At 46.2% G+C, this 25,365-nt stretch overlaps 1 protein-coding gene across 3 annotated transcripts in view; it reads right to left on the reverse strand.

Annotated features, from left to right (window-relative positions):
* Positions 1–24,224, reverse strand: part of lrp4 (low density lipoprotein receptor-related protein 4) — a 91,403-nt gene extending 67,179 nt beyond the window's left edge. For all 3 annotated transcript variants that reach the window (XM_079283269.1, XM_079283268.1, XM_079283270.1), the window contains exon 1: positions 24,101–24,224. In XM_079283269.1, coding sequence (XP_079139395.1) covers positions 24,101–24,161 — 61 coding nt within the window. In that variant the 5' untranslated portion in view covers positions 24,162–24,224. The remainder of the gene's footprint in view (positions 1–24,100) is intronic.
* Between the last annotated feature and the right edge of the window lie 1,141 nt (positions 24,225–25,365).

The raw sequence follows: 25,365 nt of genomic DNA on the forward strand, positions 1-25,365 counted from the left end.
GAAGAAGTCTGTGCATCAAGTAGGATATTTGTCGAAAAAGATGTGGCTTCTTAAAAACAGAGGCTCCAGCAAGGGTGTCGGCCAAATGCGTTGCAAGGTGCCACCTGCCCATCAGGACTAACTGATGATTCACACCCATGTATTCACCGCAAGCACAGCCTACGGGAGCGCAGCCTACGGGAGCGCAGCCTACGGGAGTGCAGCCTCCACTCCGTGGATCGAACCCCCGATCTTCTGATTCAAAGATACCCACCAATATTACGGAAAGGTAGATTTTCACACCACGAATAGAAGGCGTCAACCAATCGAGCTGCGCGGAACGGTTTGAGTTGTGCCTGTATTTGTAAAAAAACTCGTAGGATCCGTGGCCCCGAAGCAAGACGGCAAACTCTTACTCATTTCAACCTTTACAAAAGGCAGCGCGGACCAGATCCATCACATTTTCGTGTTGTCTGTTCGTCACGCCGCGGGAGTGTAAAGGCCTTAAAACAAAAGCAGATAGATCATCTTCAATGCTCCACTGTAGCTTTTCAACTAGTCTGACTCACTGGATGTAGACGGTGGGTACAAGCACGTATCTCACGTTCTCTTCCCATCTTTCTATTCAGCAAAACCACCTCGCAATTTTTTTTTTAAGTTCGAGCGTCGCCTTATCTCCCGCTCCATGCATGATGCTGATGGTGATGAAGAAGAGTATTACAGAGCTCAGTTCCAGATTCCTTTTCATTTGTTTTTCCCTCTAACTGGTTCAAATGGATTTTCCCACAATCCCCTACAGTCCTGAGCTGCTCCCACAATGCCCGGTGGGGATCTGTGGGTCCCAAACAAAAGCCGCTGGGCAGCCTGGACCACAGTTAAACAAGTTAAAGAAACACTGGAGGAACTCTTTCTCGTCTTTATGCACTCCTTTCTCTCCGTTTTTCACTCTCTTTTTCTGACTCACCCCCCACCATCACCACCGCCTTCACAGGAACAGGGGGGGGGGGGGGGCCTCTCGTATCCCACGGAAAAGAGAGGAGGAAGAAAAACGGTGAGGGCAGGCAGGGAGAAGGTCTCTGTGATTGATTAGAGGCAGAGAGGGGAAATGAAACGCAGAAGCAGCTAGAGATGACTCTATTCACACTTGTTAAAGAGCATTTTCCAAAGGCTTCCTCCCCACACACGCATGCAGAAACAGACAGACTCCTCTGCTGTTAAAGGCACTCTGTCAAGGTCAAAGCAGTTTTCCTCTATAAAGACTCCAAGCCCCAAACTTCTCTCTGAGCCCGGCAGAAAAGCAGAGGCTCTCCACTTGCAGGCAAACTCTAAATGTAGATTTGGACTTTGATATCGAGTTCAGTAAACAAATAGTTCTGCTACAGCACAACTGCAAATGCCACATGTGCCAGCAGACCTGACATGTGCCATCAAGAGGAACCCAGAGTTCCTCGAGGAATCAGTATGCTTCTGATGAAGTGCTTGTCGGATTGTCGAGCAGCGTTTGAAACATTTTCACATTTTTTGTGATCTGGGAATCCGGGAGATGTGTCAGAACTATTTCAGCAACTTTCTAAAACCGTCGCTCCAACAAGCATTCATACTTTATGGAGCGAGTAGCCAGATGTGTAGAATTGAGAAAGTATGCTACATTTTAACTTCTCTCTACAGCTTTTTTAATTTCCCACACAACTACATCTGTTACTTTTCGTGTGTAGGACCGGGTGTAACGCCATGAATAAACTTGTTTAATGCAGCCCCCTGCACATTGGTCTCACCCATTAAGCCATCTCCAGTCTCAGAGCTTCTTGGCTGTTCCTTAAACCATTTCTATGTCTCCTAAGAATGATGTCATATTACAAATCTGAATTACATTCCAGGACTTTCACCCAGGAGAGTGGTGTTCGTGTCCCGTTTGAAACCAAAAGTAACGCACTTTTTCTAACCCAAAACATGATCTTTACCAAGTAGTTGTGTTGCCTAAACGAAATTGAGAATGCAGTTCTGCAACGGCAAAAGCACCACAAGCGGCTTAAACCACGATCGTTGATTTACACATATATAGCAGTATTGATAAGACAAGTATTTTTGGTTGAGAGATGTGGCGATTCAACGTCTCCGTGGTTTGCAGAAACGTCTTGTACTTTTTCTCATTTGTTAAATTGATGTTGTGCTGCCTAGAACCATATTTCGATCCCCTTTTTTGTATTTCTTGGTGGACATGTCCTCGTTTTCAGGATTTGATATTGTAACTAGAAACAAAAAAAAATAACTTTTTCTTGCTGTTACGTTCTACATAAATGTGCTGTATAAATAAATGTATTCATTGTTATTTGATGACATCTGGCCATACATTTGACACAAGTTCTAACTATCTGACATCTGTTGGGGCTGCTGCTAAACCCCAAATGTCCTACTGTGTAAGCTCATAAGGCTGCGAGACTGTAAAACCCCGCAACAGTGGTGACCTCCCCGTCTACCCCGGGACAGGCTCCATGTCTGCTTTTGAAGATGAAGGAATGAGAACAGGTGGGCCGGTGGCTCCAGACGCAGGGACACGCAAGTAATCGTCATGACAGGGGGATTTGGACCCGGGGCAAACAGCCTCTCACCCTGGGTCATACGATATTTCCTGACATCATGCCGGACAACTGTCTCTCTCTTTGTACAACATGGGCATGAGGCCTCACTGCAAACCTACAGCTGGTTTGACTTGTTAGCCTCTGAGGGGTGCTAAGCCACAAAGCTGAGGACAAAGTGGGAAATAAACTGCTTCTTACTTCATTTTTTACTTTGTCATCCCGCCCCGGGGGAAAATCTCAAGACACTCTTCGTGCTCTTTAACTAACTATCAGCTTCTCTCCATCCAGCTGAGGGCTCAGGCATCTTTAAGCACAGTTAACTGAGCTGCCAGTGATATTGTGGAATCCGGTTTGTGGCTAAAGCCCAGCTTCAGCTAATCTACCCATAATGGCCTTGATAACCTGTTTCCTTCCTCTCTTTGCAGCACACTGGCCTCTCCACTCTTTCAGTTGGCTTGTCCTGCCTTCTCAAGCTCTCGGCATCCATTGGACCTTTAACCTCAGTCTATTTGTTATTCCATTCAAGCCTTCAAGTTTCTCTTCTCTGGCCCTTGCATATTCCGTCCTTGCTCCTCAGTTTGTCACCAAGAAACTAGTCTTACAGCTTTGCTCTGTTTTTTTCTCATCGTACATGTAGTGGCCCCCGGCTCTGGTACGTCTCATCCAGACGCCGGGGAGAAGAGACTACCTCTGTTTTATTTGCCTCTTAAGTTACAAGATAGACGATTGTTTAAGCAGAGCTCTGCTCCAGCCAAGCCCTGCTATAAATCTGGGCTGATTTAGGCTGCAAAAACAGCTTCCTGGAAAAGGGCCGAGGCTGCAGCGATACACGGAGATTTGATGGGCCTGACGGTCTGGTTTAGGGTTTTGCGTGAAGTGGTGTCAGATAAAAAAAAAAAAAAAGAAACAAGTGAGTCAGAAGGGCATCGTTGTTGCATTGCATGTCTAGGAATATGTTTTTTTTATTTCAATATATGAATCCTTGACATGATCAATCTGCGAATTCTGGAATTTTTATGAATAACTTATAGATAAACGATGTGGGAATGTCTAATCCTGTGAATTAAATACCATCTGAACAAAACAAAATCGTATTACTTGAAAAAAATGGATGGCAATGTATGGATGGCAATATTAGATTTTGACATTAACTTGATGACTCAATGCCAAAATCTAATATCGCCATAGTATAAATGGTGTAGAGGAAAATACATTGACAGATTTCTTTTGTTTCACAGGACAGGTCATATTATGCGTTTGATCAACCTGCTCCAATTGTCTGCATGTGTAAGCTCCATGTAGCAGGCAAGGAATCGGGCCATTTGCAGAGATGGTCAACATTGTGGGAGGAGCTTTGTGATCGATAGGCCTGCCAAGCGGCATTAGTCCTCGTGGCCCACAGGGCCCGTCTCGGGACACAAGAGCACGGGGACTTTGACTCTGATCTTATTTATGAGCACACAAAGGGCAGCACAAGGGGTCTTTTGGTGGGGCCTGTTCAAACAGAAGGCCGATGCGGATGGGTCTTTGAGGGGGCTGGGTTGCATTGACTCTGGGGAAGAGAGAGCGGCTGACAGGTCAGTCTTAAAGCCTTAAAAAATGGGGCCGGGATCAGGGGGTACCAAGGGAGGGGAGAGCAAGGGAGCCTCAGCCTTCTCTCTCTGCTCCCCAGAGACGAGCCGGGGCTTCGGGACAATGAGTCTGCGCTGTGGAGCTGAGGGAAGCCAAGAGTGAGCGCATGCTAGGGGGAACTTAAGGCAGGGAGGCAGGCAGGTGGGGTCTATGGGGTGGCTGATCTCGAGAAAAGGGGCTCCACCTTGTCCCAGCTGTCGCACAGCCCCGCACAAGTATGCGCCGTACCTCAAAGACTCGGGCCTCCCCCACGGGACAGGGGAAATGGTGCTAAATCAAGGAGCGATCCAGCCCCCTCTCCAGGCTGGCAGGGATGAAGGGCAAAGGATCAAAGCCCTCAGGAGAGGAACACAAAAGTTCCATCCAGCTGGACGCTTCCCTCCTGTCACCTCAGTGAGGGGGTGCTGACCAGGGAGCCATTTCGAGGGGGGAGGGGGAAGTGGGGGTTCAGTATCATAAACCGCAAACAAGCAGGGCGCTTGGTCGTATAGCATTTGCTTGTATGTGTGCTTATGTGGGAGGGGGGGGTTGGCTAAAGTCAGATGTGACACTGTGTTAGCCATGGCGCAGATCTGTCACGGCTGTCATTGTTGCTTACTAATGAGGCGATTGGAAGGAGAGTGACGAAAGAAGTGAGCAGGAGAAAAGCTAGAACAGTGGGAAGAGAGCAGAGGACAGTAGAGGAGAGAAAACCATTGAGGACATCAGCAAAGAACAAGTGGAGAGCTGTGTGCACGTGTTCTCCCATCCGTGGACACACCTTCATATATTTTCACCCAAGGGCCGCGCACATCTGTGTTTGTTTTAGTGTCAGCTGACCATGACAGGTTTTGTCGAGCAACACAGAAAGTTGCCCAGTCATCCAATTAATGTCTGCCTTAACCCGACCGCGACCCTCGACCCCAGGTCCACTGACCTGGAAGTTACGTCCATTTGGGGCAGCCATTTCCTGACTCCATAAAGGAGGCAGCGGAACTGAAGGAGACTGAGGGTGAAAATGGAGGGGCAGAATCATTAACTACCAGCACAATGACCGCAACTGTGTCCGGCCCAACTGAGTCCGGCCCAGCGTTTTGAAGAGGTCAATCTCTGAAGATCTGAGAGCCCTACAGCAAGCAGCACTCTGAGCCTTCACAGCTGAGGGGGGGAAAAAAACAGCATCCGACAGGACTACAGGCAAAGAAGGTCTATAAACAGCTGGCCGCTCTCACAAACAACAAAGGAAGAAACTGCAGGGGGCACTCTTTAGTTTTCCAACAAGAAAAAAACAGAGCCAAATTGGACAAGGCGCTGCTGTGAGAAGTGTGTATGACAATTCCGGTGTGTCAGATGTCCAAATCTGAACAAATACGAAAAACATGTTGGACGCATATCACGGTCTTCATCCTCAGCTACCATGAGCAAAGTGCCCCCCCCCCCCCCCCCCCAATCACAGTGCCTCGGCAATCAGTCTTCACGGTTCGGCATCCAGCCTGAACCGCCATGAGGGAAGGCAATTGTGGAGACAGAGGCTCTTGTCTGGCATGGCAGTTTTTGGCGCGCTGGTCCTGGCTTGGACCGGCATCTAAAACTTTACGTCAGTTTGCGCAGCGATCTCCGGTGCAGTCAAGGTTGCGTCAAGGACCAGACAGCTAGACTGAGGAAGAAAGAGTCTGGCAAACCTCCAGCCTCGCCTGCAAACTGCTCCTAAAATCTGAGCAGTGTTCAATCCAAAGTCCGGCATGGCAGATACCATTCACGCTACTCTATCAATGGCACTGTCCCAGTGTCCCCGCAATGGCTATTCACAAAGGACTGGTGTTTGGCAATAGTTCAGATAAGCCTCTGGCAAAGTCAACAGTGTGATACAGAGATGGGTGTGTGTGATGGATAAGGCAGTAATGAAGTGGCTGGATGGGAGAGAGACAGAGTGAGAGAATAAGTGTTTAGTTTAATGGGTGAGGCAGTGTTCCTCTTCCTTCACCTTTAGTTCTACTCATCCCTTTTCGGCGGCTGATTTCCACTGTTCCTCCACAGCCGCCACTATTCAACAGCCGTGAATCTGCATTGAGACTTAGAGGATGATGGTGTAGCAGTGGAGCATTTTTACACTTAGCCTTCGAAGCTACTCTGTGCGGTACGCCAGAACTGACACGCCCCTTGCCTTGCTGCGATTGGTCAGCTGGACTGCTTGCACTTCTGATGTTTCTCGTTTCTAAAGTTGTTGATAGAAGACAACCGAGATATTTGAAGAAAGCCTCAGTAACACTTTGTCTTTTCGGTAATACTAGGCATGCTTTACTACTGATACGATAAGTAGTTTTTACCGATACCTTACTTTAAGTAATATAAACGTACTGATACTGGATTGATTTAAAATATAAATAAATAAATAAAAAGAGCCTCTGTACTTCACAGTTTGACACATTTCAGTTGTATTTCAAGTAAATGAAAGAATGCTACTCAGGGGTATGTAACTAAAGCACAACATGGCCCGATATATCTTAAGATATCCAGCGTGTGTCACAGGGGTGTTATCAGCGGGTTGAATCCGACACTGGATTATTAATCAAATCCTGTGCCAAAGGCATCTTATGATGGCAACGGATGTAAACAACCTCTCAGCAGAGTGAATCGGTTAAATGTTGAAGGTTCAGCTTCCTCTTGTGAAGCCCACACAGCGAGATATAGATTCACATGTAGAGCCAAAAATGGGATGAGTATATTTAGCATCTCTTTCCTTTTGATGTTCTCCCCCTCTCCTGCATCTCTCTCTCTCTCTCCCTCTCAAGTGCCATCGCTCTACAGATAAGAAGTGCTTCTCTCTCCCAGAGGAATGGAAAAATCTGCAAGGACATTGTAAACACAGTAAACAGGGCACAACACCATTAAGTCGTCCATGACTCAGCGCTGGCACAGAGATCCTGAGCTGCTGCTTTTAACGGCAGCAGTATATTTCTCTAAAAAGAAAAGCAATTTCAATACGGCATGTGAAGCATATTGAATGATGTTGTGGTAGTCTTCATGTGAAAGTACGCCCGCTCGACCTTGGCAGCAGTGAACAATTTTAACCCTCGTCACTGCTCTTTGTTGTTCTTGCTGAGCAATGCCGCCTTTCTGCAGTGAAAAAAACTGAAGCATTGAGAGATGCAAATAAGTATTGATGTATGGGTGATGTGGCTGAAAACTGCAGCTTCTCCACAACTAGGACCTTTTATACATCTATTTGGCTTTATTCTCGGCCTTCAAGTAAAATACGCTGAAAATAATGAGTGCGTGTGACCTTCTGACTCTATTTCACTGCTTTCTGGAGTATTTTCAAATACTGTACACCCATTTTAAATAAACCAGGCGGCAACACAAGACGACATTTTGAGTAAGGGATGGTGTTATGAGGGTTTTGTTCTTGTCTTGCCCTTACTGTGCCAGCACCGCAATCTGAATGTAACATGTTCAGGCCCCTTCTCTGCCCATCCTCTAAAGTGCTAAGAGCAAATTGAGGAAACCATAAACTTAAAGTAGTAGATGTGGCAGATTGAGGGAAAAAGTGGGTACAGAAAGCCATAAATTACAACACCGCGTCAATGAAGAAGCAGTTGAACATTAATGGGATTGCGGCAGTGAGTCAGAGGGTGGAAATACATTTTTTCCTGTAACCCTACCCAAGAACCAAGAGGGAAACAAACAAAAAACTTCATCAGGGTTCCAGTGTCATCAAGAATAAAAAGACGCAGATAAATGTTCTTTGAGTCGGATGAGGCAATCTCCGCCAAAGATGGCTGAAAATGTTGGGTCACATCTTGATACACGTCGATACTCTGTCCTGCATTGTGAAAGAGAGTAGACATTACTCCACCACATCTTTACATTGCAAATAGTTGTTTGCTGCTGTAGTAATGATCTGAACTCAGTGTGTTGCACCTTTAAGTTATAATTTTATCCCAAGTAATGTTTTGGGATAACCGACTGAATGTGATGCTGCATATTTTAAGTGGATCTCAACGACTAGGATTGTTCAGAAGTGCATCATGAGTTTGTCTTGGAGCTCTGTCAGCAGCGGTTGTGTCTGGGAGAGACTGGGTTATCCGGTCTGTTGCTGCAGTGAATGGTGGCTCTGTTGCAGAACAGCGAGCCGCGAGCCGTCTGACTGATCAGGAACACGAGGTCGGCACTTGATGTTCCCTGGACATTGTCTCTGTGTTATCTCCAACTTTCTTCCAGTCATGTGACTCAAAACTGGCTGTGGCTAAGTATTTCTTTCAGAGCTGGCCTATTTGAGGCATCCCCAGTGTAAAAACGAATTAGACAAAATAAAGTTTATATGTGCACGTCATTTGACCTGCTACTGGTAATATATCTCTGGGGGTTTTTTTGTTTTTTTTAGGGAGTCCGCATCCTTGTGGGCCACAGACGGTGGTCTTTAGTGGTACATTGGAAGCCATTGTACACAGCTTTAATTATCTTTGAAGAACAAAACTTATTATCGCGAACTGTCAATCTAGGAGCATTTCTGCTAAACAAAAAGGTAAGATTTGGGTTGGAGTATATATTATGATATACCAAAATAACATACTTATCAAGTGCGAGTCACCTCGAAGCCAGAGCTCCAAGATAGACTCTCCCTAATTCCAGCTGGTCTCACCTGACCACACCTTTATCCTATGTGCTTTTGTGTTGGACTAACGGCTGATATTAAAGAGTTGACTCCATGCCAGATGACTGGACCAGATGAAGGACATTTTACACTCGAGTTGCTCTACAGAGAAATTGCTCCAGAAGGGGGATAATAGGTACATTATCCTGACCATCTCTCCTTTCTTAAACACAAACCGAGGTCAGAAACAGTTCAAGGGTTATGGGAGTGTTTTGTTTGCATTCCAGTGCTGATTCTATGCTGCTTAAGTGGGCAGTCAGTTTGTGAGTCCTGGGGGCACGTGACCTCAGCGTCCTCTGTGAATGTCAACGGGTCATCTGATGCGGGGGGAGGGTTATAAAGGGATGATGGTGTGCGAACACACTCCTCTGCCGAGAATAGCCATCACCCGGAACCCATGAGGCAGAACGAGGAGGGAGAAAGGGTCGCTGACACCCTACACTTGGGAAGGACCGAGTGGAGGGGGGGGGGGGTTACAGTAAGTGCAGGGCAAGTGAGAGCCTCTGTGGTATCCAGTCTTCAACTACACACTGGGATGGGGACGAGGGTTGAGTTCTGGTAGCTGGTTCCATTTTGGATCCGGTTACGAGTTAGTTGAAATACCTGAATTTGTTGAGCCTAAAGTCGCATAACTATTTAGGGTTCGCCCTTTGTATTTCAGCACAGAGTACAAAACATTCCGTTTTCATCAATCGAGTTTTGAGTTCTTAAAGTTTTGTTTCTTTAAAGTTGTTGAAGGCCAAACCTTAATAGAGTTCATTTGGGATTTGAAAAGATTGGGATTTGATAAACAGGTTTGATACTGGATTAAGATGCGATCAAATGCCATTTGCAGTACTGATGAGACCAACGGGCAATCTTCGAAAACATCCCACAATTCCCATCGCTGTTCTCTGGCTGGGGAAAAAAAAATTTACAACTGACTTTTAATCAGCTTATCAGATAAAGAGAAGCACTAAAGAGATATCACACAAACTCATCTAAATTAGTAGTAAGTGTGTTACCAGATATTCAGCACCACTCGGCTCAGTGACAGAGGAGAAGCTAACAGCAGGAACAAAGCCTTCAGTGCGGCGTGATGCTTGTTGGACTCGGTCACATACAGTCTCCCAGGCCTCCTTCATAAATCAATGCTATCCGGCTGAGGGGGGAACGGAAGAGTGCCAACACTAAATCCAATTATAAAACGGGCTGGCACCACTCAGCCTGATGACGGTGTCTACCTGAACACCCCAGGGATGACAGCAGCGCCGGGGGTGCCAGCTTCAGCTGTGGCAGCCGAGAGGAAGAACATCAGCCGAAGAAGACGGGTGCGCGGGATTGTTCGGGAGTGTGTATTTGCTACAATCGACAGGGTTAGTTGAGTGGTTCCTGGTTGGTGTGTGTGTTTTTGTGGCACACTGCCAGAGGCGCATATCTGAGTAAAGCACTACGGGCGCCAGGCGCCAGCTGAACCTTTTTATTTCAGCCCGCTGCTGCAACTGCTGGGCAACTTGACTGCACCCTGGCACCTGTTTCACATACATACACACCCATGAAAATGCACACAACGCAGCCAAATGCATGTGGCATGAAAGAGACTCACATTAAACTGCGGCGCCTGTCAATGATTGAACATGAATCACTGTGTGAAAGCAGAGGAAGAGCACACCTCTGATATTCTGGCGACACAAGCAGTGACCTTTCCCTCTACTTGGACAGCAGTGGTGATGAACAGTCATGGAACAAGAATAGGAGTAAGACAGATATTCCCTTTCAACTCAAACATGGCAGGATGGTCTGAGTGGCGGCCATTTTTATGCCCCGTTGCCACTGTGACCGTTGAAGCGTTTTAACTTACAAACTTAAAAACAGTGACTCCAAGACTTGGCATAAGTCTGAGGTGAGGATTTGCATTAAGGACTAAAACCATAAAGTAACATTATAAAGCAGAGAGAGACAGAACACATTTGCATAATTGACAAACTTAATGCTTCATCAACACAAATAGGTGACGTCTTTGTTCCACTCGTTTCCGGTAACCAGTGTAGCATTAAAGCATGGTGGAATTAGCAAGATAGCTAGCTAACTAGTGGACCGCTGGCTAGTTAGCTAGCCTGCTAAATCTGCCATGCTATCAATGATACACTGGTTACAGAACATGAGCTGAACAGTTGGATAATGTCCAGCGGCAGCTCTGGGTAGCTGCTCCTCCACTAACAACAATCAGCTGACCATGGAAAACAGTTCAATGTCTTCTACCCCTATTCTATTTCTAGGAGTACATTTCAGCAAGCAGACCAGTTCTCCCAAACAACACATTCAATGAGCTGGTTAGAAAATAAATAAATAAAAACCAGCCTCTTCTAAGTCCAACCATGACCCTAAATACTGGCCTAAACGTGGATATAAAATGAATGCTTCACCGCTGTGGAAAGGAAAGCATAAAAAAAGAAAAAAAACTTGAAATATGCATTTAGAGCCTCATACGCTGCTCTCTTAAGTGAGTAAGAGCTCCCACAGTATCCCTATTAAATCAGCATAATGGCCCTTATGGAATGCTATACGAACGACACTGAAGCCATCAAACTACCAAGGGTAGTGAAACTGTAAATATGAACAGGCCAGTTTGGACACTGACCAGCGTTTTTCAATGATCCAGTCCAACCCCAGGACGCTGCTCCAGCCTATGGGGCTGGGTCCAGGCCTGGCTCTGATTTAGCCGTGCCCCAGATTTCCTCTCCCTCCCAGGCGAACACCTGGACAGGATCTGTAAGCAGCACCAGTCGTCCAGGTCTGAACAAAAACATCCCTGCCTGCTCCATCCCCAGTCCCCTCATAACTTAGGAGAAACAAACCCACTCAGCATCTGCCACCGATGCAAAGCTATGCGAGAGCCTTTGGGCTGCCTGATGCGCAACATTTCGGTCAAACCTTTACTACTAAACTAGGTCTTCTCTCCTTTAATCACAGATACAAATACAGACATACTGTATGGATTAGCTTTAGGAAAACCACAGAGCCCCACTGCCTGTTACTGATTTGCTCACAATCCAGAGGTCCCATCGTTAGCTCTCCCCATAGGAGCTGGTGGTGTCCCTGCCATCTGTGATAAAAAGCGGACACTCCAGTCCAAGGCCCCCCATTAAACAGCATTCATACACAAAGAAAATAACAAAAGAAGTGGAACAAGCCTTTCAGAGAACCCATTTTGGGCCATGGCTGTGATTTAGAGCAAGCGCTCTGAAATAAATGTGGGCTAAGTGAAAATGAGGACGATGTGAGACGATGGACTTTGCCCAACATAGATGAATCTGTCTCTTGATGGCCGATACAATAACTTAAGTAGGCGCTTCTCAGAATAGAAGCCCCATAGATCAACCACCTAGCAACAAAAGTGGAAAATCATGCCGACCCAATTAGTGCCGACTCTCAGCAGAGTATTGTTGCGGCCCGCTTAGGTTCACTTCAGTCCAGGCAGATGGTTCCCCTGGTTCTGGTTGAGTCTTGTTGTTGTTATCATCTTTCTCTAGTTTTGCATCAAGGCACAAAGACCAACCCTGGCCCCTGGGAATGGCTACCACAATCCTCAGGCAAAGTCACTGCAGCAATCATTTTTATTTTCTCTTTTCTTTCATCGAGCAAATCGTTTTTGAAAGGATTTTTTTTTAGACGCCCACTTATATCCTGACATACAAGTACTGGACTTTTTGAAACGCATTCAAAAGTAGAAAGCGCCACAACATTATTATTTCTTTTCAAAAATGTTACATTGTTCGCTCATGATTTGATTCTGGGTTTCTATTTTCCGACAACGTAGCACATTTATGCAGTATTGTTAAGCAGCTGGGATCCCTGTATACTGGACATTTACCAAAGCACTGAACAAAGACTTATGGGACAAAAAGATAACCACAATGGCAGAAATCCAGGATTGGGATTTAGACTAAATCTGATAAATCAATTCTGGAAAGGGTTCTTTCAAACACACATCGGCCAAATCAGTTTACTACTTTTCAAAGTTGCAGCTATAAAGTAAGTACAGCCGGTACAGCAGGAGATTAAAATAAATCTTGCAACCACTGCTTACGTTTACATTGACGTTTGAAATTGCCCCTTGTTGTAATCACAGTCCTGCATTCAAGATCCTTTGTGTAGATGAGAGGGAAGTCCAAAGTGAATCAAACATCTGTGTACAACCTCGCAGATAAACAACATCCAACAATACCGCTTTTGTTTGTCCCGCAGAGATCAAGCGCTGCAAGACTGACGTGGTTGTTTGGCGAGGGTGGACAGACGTACATTTCACAGCGAACACAAGCACGGTGACACAAAGTCGCGCAAAACATCCCGGCCGGTCTGCTCTAGGGCAACAAATGACGATTACTTTGTTCTTGAACAATCTACCGATTCTATTTAATTAATCAATTACTCATTTAGCATATAAAATGTCAAATGATGCAAAGATGAGCCTAAACTGTGCACACAATGCACTGCTACGTTCACAGCTTAGCATTACTGCTGACTTCATTGTCGTATTACTAATGCAACACAAGCTGGATCGAGGCCTGTGATGCCGTAGGCACAGATTGCTCGCTACTTTTTAATTTGCCTAGAACTTTTCATTATGACACACGCAGATATAGCCAGTTGGCATCAAATAAAACTAACTCAACTCCCCATCCAAGCGATGTCTTAAAATCTTGTTTTTATTGGCCTATTCTGCCAAAAAAGTATTGTGAAATGGAGAAAAAAGCAAGCAATCGCTAGTGACTTGATTGCTGCAGCACTAGTCTATTCCTTGAACGGTTTTAATTATATTTAATGCACAGGAATCATTTACCAAGCCTGTCTGCTCTGCCTATTATAAACTCTGGCCATAAAACAATCGTGGCCCCTTTCATGTCACCAACTCTCGATCGCCGCACCGTAAACAGTGGACTCAGCCAGCCATGGGCCCTTATCAGGCGCTGCTGGGCTCAGTTCTATTCTGAAGGTGCCGTTATGAAACACTGAGTGGGAGTTGTAGTATTATACATAGCTGCCTGTGTAGGCCAACTCTTTAATCAGTCACTGTAATTGCCGGGATGGACTTTGAACCACAGACATATTTGTCTCCGCTTTTCATCCGTGGCTAAACAACTGCTAGGGGAGGGAGGCGGCAAGCGCTCGGGGCCCCGGCCGCGGAGCCCCGGCCCCCGCGAGCAGCCAAGCATGGCGGAGCAGCAGAGGGGTCACAAACAGAAGAAAGGTTTTTTTGCCGAGGGTGGGACGGAGAGGAGAAATGAGGAATGGAGGGGGTGGAGCGGCTCAGAAAGAGGGAAGAAGGGAGTGTAGAGGCAGCGGACGGAGGGGACATGATGGTACACAACTCCCCAGTGGCAGATTGAGTGCTTTTAAGAGCCCAAACAGGGCTCTCCTCTGAATACTAAGGGCCTTTCATAGAGGCAACATTGCTACAGAGACGCAACTCCAAAGCCTCTCCTTTGAGGCCCCTGCGATATATATGGGGCTTTCAACTGCTTGTGCAAGAGTAGGTCTAATTGGAAGTCGAGGCGATACAAGGAGGGGGTTAGGGAGGCGGGAGAAGGGGAGCTAAGGAGTAGAAGAGAGGCAAGGAGGGGTGCTTGATTTAAGAGGCCATTGTTTTAACAAGTACATTCTGCCTCCCCCTCCTTTCTCCTCATGCCCTCCCCTTCAGATGCCCACACTCCACAGAGTCAAAAGGCGGCATTTAGCCCCTGTGAACGAAGAGGGGCTGGGCTTGTTTTGACACTTTGTCCTCCTTGGCTTCTGTGAAAGGGCCCCGCTTCTATGGGCCACTCGAGTTCATTAGGGAGTGCAGCGCTTTCAGTCGCGTCCCCATTCCAGGCTCCAGGCCTCAAAGGGGGCCTCCGAAGCCCTTCACTGTTTGTATAATAAAGGCCCTCGCCACCTTCACAACCACCACCTCCTTCATCACTGGCCTGGCTGAGTTAAGGCCTGTCGGGTATGGGCGCATTGAAAGAAAATGGCGAAGAAGAAAGAGCGCAGGGGAAGAATGTAAAGACGAAGCAGAAGCATGAAGACGTGTGGTGGAGAAGGAGCAGATGTGGGACAAACATTTTCCCCTCCATGAAGTATGAACAGGTATAGCGCTTCACCTGCATCAGCGGCTAGTCTCTGAGGACGAGCATTGTGTTGAGTCAGGTTTCAGCTCTCAGGGGACATCCCAGTACGTCAGTATCGGGGGGGGGCGACAAAAGTGAGCGATGTCAAAGGCACTCTGAGATCATACGAGGCCCGAGGAAGTCTTCCTCTGTGTGTACATGAGCTACCCTGGGAGATAATTACAGAGAGAGAGAGAGAAAGTAGGGTGATGGTATACCTCAGTCAAGGGTTGGGCAATTGGACAAATATATTGGTTGAGTACAAAGCCAGTTGGGGTGTTTTTCGGGGCGCTTTTTTGAGCGTTGCTTTTCATTTTATTTTGCTAATTTAATGGTCTGCCTATGAAGAATGACAAAAACATTTAATTAAGGGTTTATTTAGCACAAACCAGAGTTGGTGATTGTTGGAAGGACAAAGCTACGTCTAGTTTTGGTGAGTTTTATTTTATGATCCTCGGTGGAATCAATGAAATTAAAATCAAAGAAATGCCGAATATCTGGTATTTGCTTTTTTCTATTGCCGTTTTATAACATTTTATAGAACGAACAACCAATCACCAAACATTCGACAGACACTGTAGCCTCTGGAAGTTGGTGTCACATTAAATCAGGTTTGTACGAGCGTGTCTGAGATTTCTTTGGACGTGTTTTTGATTCCATAGATGCTGCAGCGTGCCTCCTACTGGTTTCAACAGCTAGCGGGACATCAGATACGGAGCAGGTGCTTCCTTGCACTTGTGGAGTCTCAGGGAGGGAGAGGCCACACTGATAGACCATGTGCTCATACTGTACGCAGTGTGATCGGAAAGTCACCAAAGTCCGTTCAGCTGCTTTTCCACGGCTGCACAACAGCTAAACAAGAAATCTGGAAAGGAAGTAACTACAGCCACGATTCACTTATTTTTTCACTTCATAGATATATTTCGGGCCTTTAAGCTCTCGCTCTCTCTCATTGGGTTACCACTGACAGGATTTGCTGACATGTTACAGGATTTAAAGTCCCAGTGAAACAGAAGTTATAGCTTATTTAGAGTTTGTACTGTGACGTATTTCACACTGAAACTGAATATTTGAGCGGTGTACAATTACAGGTTTTGATTGGTCTGCTAAAAGTGAGCAAGCTTAAGAGTTTAGCACTATCTGAGTGTGAAAGGAAGCTGGAGAAACCCACGCGGACACGGGGAGAACATGCAAACTCCACATCAGAAGGGTAAGCCAGCGTGGTGTCGATTTAATACACGATACTGATTTGACATATATTTGGTATATAGCAAGAGATAAATGACCAATTAACACAGGGACACAGGATTAAAACACACTGACGAGTGTGAGTTTGGGGAGAAAGTGTGCCGAGTTAAGTGGGTGTGTGGGTGTGTGTGTGTGGGGGGGGGGAAATCGCAGTCGAATCATATCACACTAATCTTATCTCAAGCTTAAGATGGAAGCTGTGGGTGGTTGTGTGTTCCTGGACATATGGCTGAATAGGCTGTTTGTGCATACAGGCATGTTGAGAGAGGTGAGGAACATTCAGTCATGCACCTTTTGGAGGTGAGCTTTGAGACAGCTGCAGCCCCCCCCATCTGCAGGACCACCACTGGTGAACAGACAGTTAAAGATGGCGACCTCAAGCCACCCGGAGGAGTTTAAGGTGCGGAGCACGAGAGATCAGATCAGGGAAATAAGGAAAGCAATGGGAGAATAGAAGCAGCTGTGTTGAAAAGAAAACTTAAGAGAAAGACATGAAAAAACATGTTGCCAAAAAGGACAGAAACTGGAAAAGCGGCTCAGAAAGGTTTGACTCAAAGCGGTTACAATGGATTCAAATAGTGACAAAGAGCAATGCCAAAAATGGACCACAAGAGCTCCATCAAAGGAGCATTTTGTGATTTTCTGTTGATGTGACAATTCTTTGGAACTTAGAGTTATTCATTATGCTACAGGAGTGGTCTGACAGGTTTGCACGAGTGTTTTGATGCCCCATGATTATAACTGAAGAATTACATGAATTAAAGCTGAAAGAAGGAGCACGCTGCAAATGTTTTGAAGTCTCCAGGCAGATAGTGTTTCATACTCAAAACGTAGATTTTCATTGAGAAAGACGAGCCAAATACGAATGGAAACGAAGCAGGTGTGTGTGTGTGTGTGTGTGCGTGTGATGAATATTGTGCAGAGGAACAAAGACGGAGTCACAGCTCTGACATTAATTAACACAAAGTATCGTCGCCAACCCGTCTATGAGACCGCGAAGCAGGCGGGCTGTTTGTGAGCTCTAGTGGAAAGCATGTATGCACACACACACACACACATATCCATGACCTCGGCACAATGAATGAGGCCACGTCCAGTTAGTAAAGAAGCCCGTCTGTCTGTCGTTATTTAAATCATAGAAGCAGCTGGGTGCTGTAGTTTTTTCATAAACAATACTCCCCACTGAGCACTCGCTGGGGACTATTTTCAGCAGCGGATGAACATGCATCCGGTGCTCTAGTGAGTATTTAGTGCCGACGGTGTGTTTGGGGCCGAGAGTCTGTATTCATTGTTATTAAGGAACATGTCAGCTCCCGTGAATTTCGCTACAAAAAGGAGTTTCATCAGTTGTTATGAAATGATCCCCCAACAGAAGGATATTGATGATTAATTGCTGTCTATTATATTGCTGGCCATTCATTACCAAGAATGATGGGACAGCCCTTGCCCAAAAACACGACAAGGGGACCACTGTCCTGCACTGAAAAATGATTCCGATGTTTCTACCGCCCAGGGACGAAAGTCTTCCCCAAATCCATATATTTGTGTGTGGCCCTCTGTGCAGTTTAAGCCATTAGACACGCCGAAAATATGGCTGCACAAAATTGCCAGTCTGCCCTCAGTAGACTGAACCCATACAGACACTGGAATCAGATTAATGTCTTCTTTTTGTCGGCAAAGAGGATCCCATGATATCTTGGTTACGAGACGATACACAAGAATAAGTGGCTTCTTTTTTTTTTTACCCATGGCAGAAACCACATTTGGGGACAAAAATCTGCCAAAGCCACCATCATTTCACCGGCACTAGGGCCGCACGATGAATCGCTTCAGCATCCACAACCGGGACAGTCAACCCGGGGCTGCCTGTCCTCGGTGTGAGGGGGTCGTGCGGTGATGTCGGCGACCCACCCGTCCCGTCTCCAAACACGAGGTCAGTCTCGTTAACCTTGCTTTGTGGGTGTGACTTTGTTTTGCTATTACATCACCACTCACATCAGCACAACCACTGTGTTTATTATCGTTTACATGAGCACAAAACCAAAATATTGCACGGTCAGTTTTTTTCCAACAGAGTGCAGCTCTAATCAGCTTCCCCTCAGATGCTTTCCCCCCTACGTCACAGCGGGAGAGAGGAGTGAACAGACACCTCCGAAGAATTAAGTTACTAATGATCTGTACGAGTGTGTGTCCTTCAAAATGTCTTTGTGTCTTTGTGTCCCCCCCTCCCCCCCTCCGGTTGTGCTCAGACAGCGAGTCTCCAGCCCTACTAATCTTTCCGTCCTCCACAGCAGACCCCCGCTGAGACAGAGAACCAGAGTTTATTACAGTCTCTCCAATAACCTGCAACCCCCGAGGAACTCACATGCATGGCCTAAAAAGCGAAGAGCGTCCCCTTTGGTACTGAACCTCTGCGGTGATGCGGCCTGAATTTCATGAGACAACATTTTTAGATGGTAACAGCATCACAGAACACTTGTGCAAAAGTGCACCCCGGGGGCATTTTGCTTGTGTTACCGGAGGTTTCCGAAAGAAACCGTCTTTGGGAGTTTTCTGAGATGTTCCAACAAAATCGGCGTGACTGTTGTGACCAGCTCCGAACCATAATGGACTGAATTTATGTAGCACAGTCTCTCCTTCACCCGTTCACACTCAGACACCGATGGCCAATTGCTCCGCCATTGGGAGCAATTTGGGGGTTTAGTGTCTTGCTCAAGGTCACTTTACCATGTGTCCAGGAGGAGGTAGGGATCAGACCACCAAGCCGATGATTAATTGTGACCCACCGCTGCTGGCAGACCTCATGCAAGTGATCATCAGAAAAACTGTGAATGGATCATTTTCCTCTTTTGTCCCCGTGCCAGTTAAAACGGATCTCACTTCTTTCGGCTTTCTTTTGGGCAAAGACCAAGGAATTAAACTGCGCTCAAAAGTTCCCCAAAAGATCAGGTCACTTAAATTAAACAAACCCACATGGGTGGCAATCTCTCACCATCCTTGCAGAGTGTGGAAGTGGCAGCAACAGCTGTATTAAAACCTCGACACACGACTTCCCCCCGTGGACCATTTTTGTTTTTACACCGCCACCCGTTCAGGGCTGCCAGTGGTCCAGTTTGTTTGTTTGCTTGCTTGCCCGTGCGCTCTCAAAGCGGACATCTGCGACATATATTAGCGCTGCGAACATAATTGAAATGGGCCCCGGGGCCGTGGCGTCATGTTCTGAAATCAGAAACGACCCCGAAGACGAGAGCTCGCCCGGGGGTCGCACGCAGAGGGGAGGGGGCGGTGGGGGGTGTGGACCAGGTGATTTATAAGACGGTGGAGCAACATGAGGAGCGGAGTGTGGGGGGGGGGGGGGGCGTTGGGGGCTGACATTTACCCACATGGGAATGTTGGAGGGGGGGGGACGCTTCGAATCAAGTAATCATAGGTTACCTCCACGGCTACCTTGGAGGTGCAATTCCATCCCCTCAGCAGAGACACACAAAGCACAGTGGGGGTATCAGGTGGCTCGGTCTGGTGAAAGCAGAGGCCTGGCTGACACCAACCGATCCAGCCAGACCAGAGGAGGGCACACACAGGACACAGAAATCCCCATACGCTCACCCAACGCAGCGGCTCCGCTCTCACATCCATTGATAATAATAATAATAATAATAATAATCCTTTATTTTATATAGCGCTTTTCTAGGTACCCAAAGCCGCTTTACAAGGATCCATGCACACCATTCGCCCAGTCATACCGGTGATGGTAAGCTACGTCTGTAGCCACAGCTGCCCTGGGGCAGACTGACGGTCTGCGATGAAACTCTCACCCTCGTCCTCCCCCCTGAAGCCCCCCGAATAGCTTCAGCCCGGACAAGAACGTCACCAGAGTGGAAGGTGAGCGTACGTGCCAAAACAATCAAACCCTGCCAGGAGTACAGACAAAGGAGTCCCGTTTCACAGACCTCGAGTTACGGCCACATCCTCGAAAACAACCCCTCTCTGTCGGGGGAAAAGTATCGTTGCCCGCAGAGTGGAATCCGTACCAAAAACAACCCGTGGTGAGCAATAAATCTGTCTGTAGGCCGAGTTATTCAGTAATATCAACATTGCAACACCATTAATACCAACACAATTACTCTGAGGGCACTTCATCAAATGCGGTATTGGAGCTATTTTGCAAGACAGTCATATTTTTACATTCTAATGCTTGCTGGGTGCACAAAAACCCCGCCTGCAGGTTGTTTGAAAAGGCCACTGGTGAAAGTGTGAGAGAGTGTGTGTTTGTTGGTCCAGGAGGAGGAGGGTGATGTCAGGAGACTAATCAATATGATGGCGGCAGGGAAGGGCACAAAGGCTGGCAGCAACTCGCCCTGCAGAGCGAACACAAAACCAAACTCCTTCCAATCAACAGACTCTCTGCTCGCCTCCAACCTCAACTGTACGCTGGTCTTGCTTCTGTTCTCTTTTCAACTATTAGTGCTGAAATGATTGGTCCATTAGACGATCAAGAGAGTTTATCTCCAAGATCACGAGATGATTTTGCAGAGGTGGCTAGGCAAAGATCTCCATTAATTTGTACGGTACTTTATTATGTACGTGTGAGAATAAAGAGTGTTGGTGCCGGAACAGATGCCACATGAGCGAAGATTTTTGCACACCGTACCTAAATTTAGACAAACATCTCCGACCAAATCCTTTTGTTTCATTAAAACAAAGAAGTTGTATTTAATATTCTCTACTGGTCTCTTGAGATTCATTTTCTGTTATTACTAGGCGGCGGCCAAGACAACAGCCATGCTCATTAAAATGCGGCATTTGCGCTGCTCCCCCCCCCCCCCCCCCCCAAGGTTAATGTTTTAAATCACAAGTGTGCCAACTATTGTGCGGTAGCAAAAGGCGCGCTTCATTTGTGGTGAGGCGACCCGCCTCTGCAACACCACGCCGCTGAAAACTCACTCGGGCCTTTTATCAAGTAAAAAAGCCAAACACTCCCCACTTTCAGCATCTGAAAGAAGAGTTGGCGCTTCTTTTGTTTGGTTTAGAGCATTGTAAATTGAATACCTTTGGGTTTTTGGGACTTCAAACAAACCTATTTGAAAATGTAGCCTTGTGTTCTGGGAGACTGCACTGGAAATGTTTTAATGATGTAAATAATTGCAGCCCACCTCTTTTCCTTGTATTTTCCCCGTCAGACTATTTCTTTTCTTCTTCAGCAGAAGCTGAAAACGACCAAACCCACACAAGGAAGGAGTTTTTGGGCAGTTGCCCAGCTGTCACATTCTTACAGCTGCATTGTCTCACTTCAGTCCTGCTCAGGATCATCATTGTTTCATACAAACCCTAACCTCCATTGAGCTTTTTATATTTATAATGCTTTGCTGGAAGTACAAACGTGATCTAATGTGCAGTGATGCCATCAGTGGAACAACACCGGAGGTTCTGACTCAACGTGTGCGTCCGATCAACAGCTGATCGGTGAATGAGGAGCGTCCAGCGGGGGATTTCAGGAGTGGGTGGAGCGTCGTCCCGTCCCAGACGACTTCATTAAACCGTAGAACACACTCCCCAACACGCCATTAAACCAACTCGGCCTATTACTGCAAGGCCAACAGACTTAGATGAGAAGGCATCTTGACCACACCCACACACACACACACACACACACACAAGCAGAGTAATAAATCGTAGCCTTGGGTCATCTACTGTCAGCTGGGCCCGGCGGCTGGTATTTATAATGCCATTCACAGTACACAGCTTAGAAAATGATAGCCTTTACAACCTAAATCATCTTTCCAGGAACCCCATAATAAATATCATACAATACGAGAGTCAAGAAAATTAACAGCTGACATGTCAGGGTTGGAGCGGTATATCACTTTGCTAACATTTGTGGCCAATGTGACGAAACCTTTTAAATCTGGACCCACTGGAATTTTTGCTTTGAACATTTGATTTAGTCGATTGGTTGTGTCCATGTTGGGATGTCATGCATCCTGGAGTTTCCCCAACCACTGGATAGCTGTGGCATGAGATCCCGTCTCGAAGAGCCACTAGCCCTAAAATAATGGCATTCGTGCGCGTCTGGCTGTCACCGTCACATGAGGGTTTAAGCGCTATATCAGTGGATTTTCCACCCAGACAATTATGAAACTCTGAGGGGGAAGAAGTTACATTTGTAATTACTAGCATGGTAATGGTCACGTTTCCAGATCTTGAACCGATAATTGGAATTGAACACCATTTATCAGGCACTAGCCTTACAAAACCAGTTATCAGTGGAGCTATAGGTCATGTGCCACAATGGTGAATGCCAACAGCAGCAGCTCACACTCATTGCACAACAGACGGCGACTCGTTTAAGACGCAGGCCCGGCAGACTTAATTGCTTTATGACAGAACAAGTCCATTATCAAACGACCCCCCCAGATAAAGAGGGGAGGTTGGGGAGAACGTTGATAACTATATCTGAAAGGATGAAACACCCAACTATGAATAGGATGTGGATCATTCAGGGGGGGGGGGGGGCTTTTGTTTTCAATTGGATATTAAATCTTATCTGGCTGACATTTTGGAGACTGTCTCCCGGTGACATTTAGGAGTCGTCAGCAACCTCCTTTTTGAGGTCAAACCAGCCAATTACAGATGTAATTTCTGCTATCCTGTCGTGTAAATCTTTTTTGTGTCGCGTCAAGAGGGCACGGCACCCGTGTGTGAGACTGTGTGTGTACGACTGTGTGTGCGCGACTGTGTGTGCGTGTGTGTGTGTGCTCAGCCCGCTGTGTGTGTGTGTTTAGAAATAGCTGACGTAGGGTCTTTGCATTCCAGCGGCTGTTCTAACATGTTGTAAATACAAGGTGTTAGAGAAAACATAGGGGGGGGGGGGGGGGGGGGGGGTGGAAATCACTCAGACCGATTATAAGTGCTGCCGGGGGTGGGGGGGGGGGGACAGGATGCAGGTTATCACAGATAAACAGCCCAGTTCACCTGCAATCACAGCCGAGAGCAGCGTGCTTGGATTTCTTCTTCTTTAAACCGAACAGAGACATGAAGGGTGCATCCACCGACACACAGAGTTATGTGTTAAGCTAATGCGTAATTTGCACAACAGAGAGAAGTGAAAAGTGCATTTTCAAGTAACTGCACCAAACTTTCTACCTGCTTATAAGCCATGTAGGGGCACAAAACCCATCACACATTGTATGTCTCATTCTCAGCTTCTAGGCTTAATTTAAAGCACCGTTCTAGCTCATTTAAGAGTTGGGGTTTTATTCCCTTATCAGCCAAATATGGTCTGATGGTTGAGAGACAGGACACCATGCGTATGCATACTCCCTACATATTGTAGTACATACAACCTAGCCTGCATGTAACAGCAACAAAAACAACAATATATATAAATAAATATATAGTTTAACTTGTTACAAAATCTAATACCCATAGACTTCCAACAGCACGCACACAAGTGCAAAAAAAGAAGCGTCAAGACTACAAAGCAACAAAGTATCAAAAGTGGAATTACAAAAATTAAAAGCAACATTTTCTCATGTTAATTCTATTTTTAACGACGAAATGCTGCAGATGTGAGTGAGAGCTCGCGCCATCGCTTCAACAAGCATGTTGTCAAACACGGTTTTAATAACGGACGAACGCTCAGACACATTTTCCAGACAGCTTCTATTCTCACCGTACGTTGCGCTCCCTAATAAAAGGGGGAAACTTGGCTGCTGGGGGTTTCAACGTCTGAATGCGCGAGTCAAACCAGTTCACTGATACGGACGGAATAAAAAAACAACAAAAAAATACTATTGACAAACACAGGCGGTGCAAATATACCTCCGTTCACCGCTTCCAAAACATGCTCACGTGCGGTTTCAACTCCACTTTGCAGCGTTTTTAAACGGACATGTTCTTACCTGGACTCTGGCTGAGCAGCAAAGTTATCAGGGAGCCCCACAGCACCGCGGCCAGCTGCATCTTGCACCCCGCTTTTCTCTCGCTTCTCCGGGCTTCCCTTTCCTCTCGTTCTTCTTGTGGTTCTTCTTATTCTTCTCCTCTTCGCAGTTAAATATCAACGGGCTTTCTGCTGCAAGTTAGACGCTGCGGCTTTTCACGCGAACCTCATACCATGACTGACTTCTCAGCCCCTTTTCTCTCCCCGACCTCCTCCTCCGCCTCCTCCTCTTGTGTGCGATAGCGCGACAAAACCGGGATTAAAAAGTTAACTCTGTGAGAGGAACAGCCCGGCGACGGTCTCCAACATGTTGTGCTCTAGTTCCTGACGCTGTAGCTACTAAAAGGAGCTGTGGGCCGTACCAAAAGCAAGATGAGGGGGAGCTAACTGCTTTTACCGCCGTATATGTAAACTAACTTGAGCGCAAATTAGCAACAATGACACATAGTTTCACGTTACGTGTTGTAAAATACAAAGAAAACATTGAATCTCTCCAATTTGTTGTTTTTTTGACGTTGTGTTTTATCCTCATCACTCTCCCAACTCCCCCATCCAGCAATAAATTGGCTCGTCCAAAATCTCTGATCTCGTTGTGTCATTTCTTGAATTACAATGTATTTAAAAGAGGCTGGTGGTCAGCAAATCAAAGGGCGCATCCAGAGAGCATGTGGAGGCATGAGTACATTGTTTGTGCTTCTCCCCACAGCGAGGAAAAATGTATTTTCCCCCTCTCATTCTGCTTTTCTTTCTTACACAATGTGGGTTAAAGAAGAAGAAGAGGAGGGGAAAAACTTCTCTGTTGTCACTTAAGTCAATGGAGGCAAATGACAGAGCAGTGGTTTTTACAGTGGGGTGTAATGGCCACGAGATGAGGTCATCACAGAGCCATTTGTCAGTACCACAGATTTACAAAAAGTTGCTGGAGGGGGTTTATATTAAAATGTAATTAAATCCAAAAAGGTTTCTGTGGACGCATGTTTTTTTTTTTACCCAAGGAATACAAGATGCTCCAACAGGAATTATATAGTTATACCACAAGTTTATACATGCAGCTTAGTCCAAAAAGTCACTGTAAAGTCATTATTCACTGTGACATAAAATGCAATGCAAAATCCCATAGGAATATGATAGCGATTCCATGATACATAAAACAACTATTGTATACAATTAAGTCATTTTACTTTCACTAATTAAGACTGGAAACACACTGCAAGCCCCCATGGGAAC

Source organism: Melanostigma gelatinosum, assembly GCF_949748355.1.
Source record: "Melanostigma gelatinosum genome assembly, chromosome: 2".
NCBI classification, from domain to species: Eukaryota; Metazoa; Chordata; class Actinopteri; order Perciformes; family Zoarcidae; genus Melanostigma; species Melanostigma gelatinosum.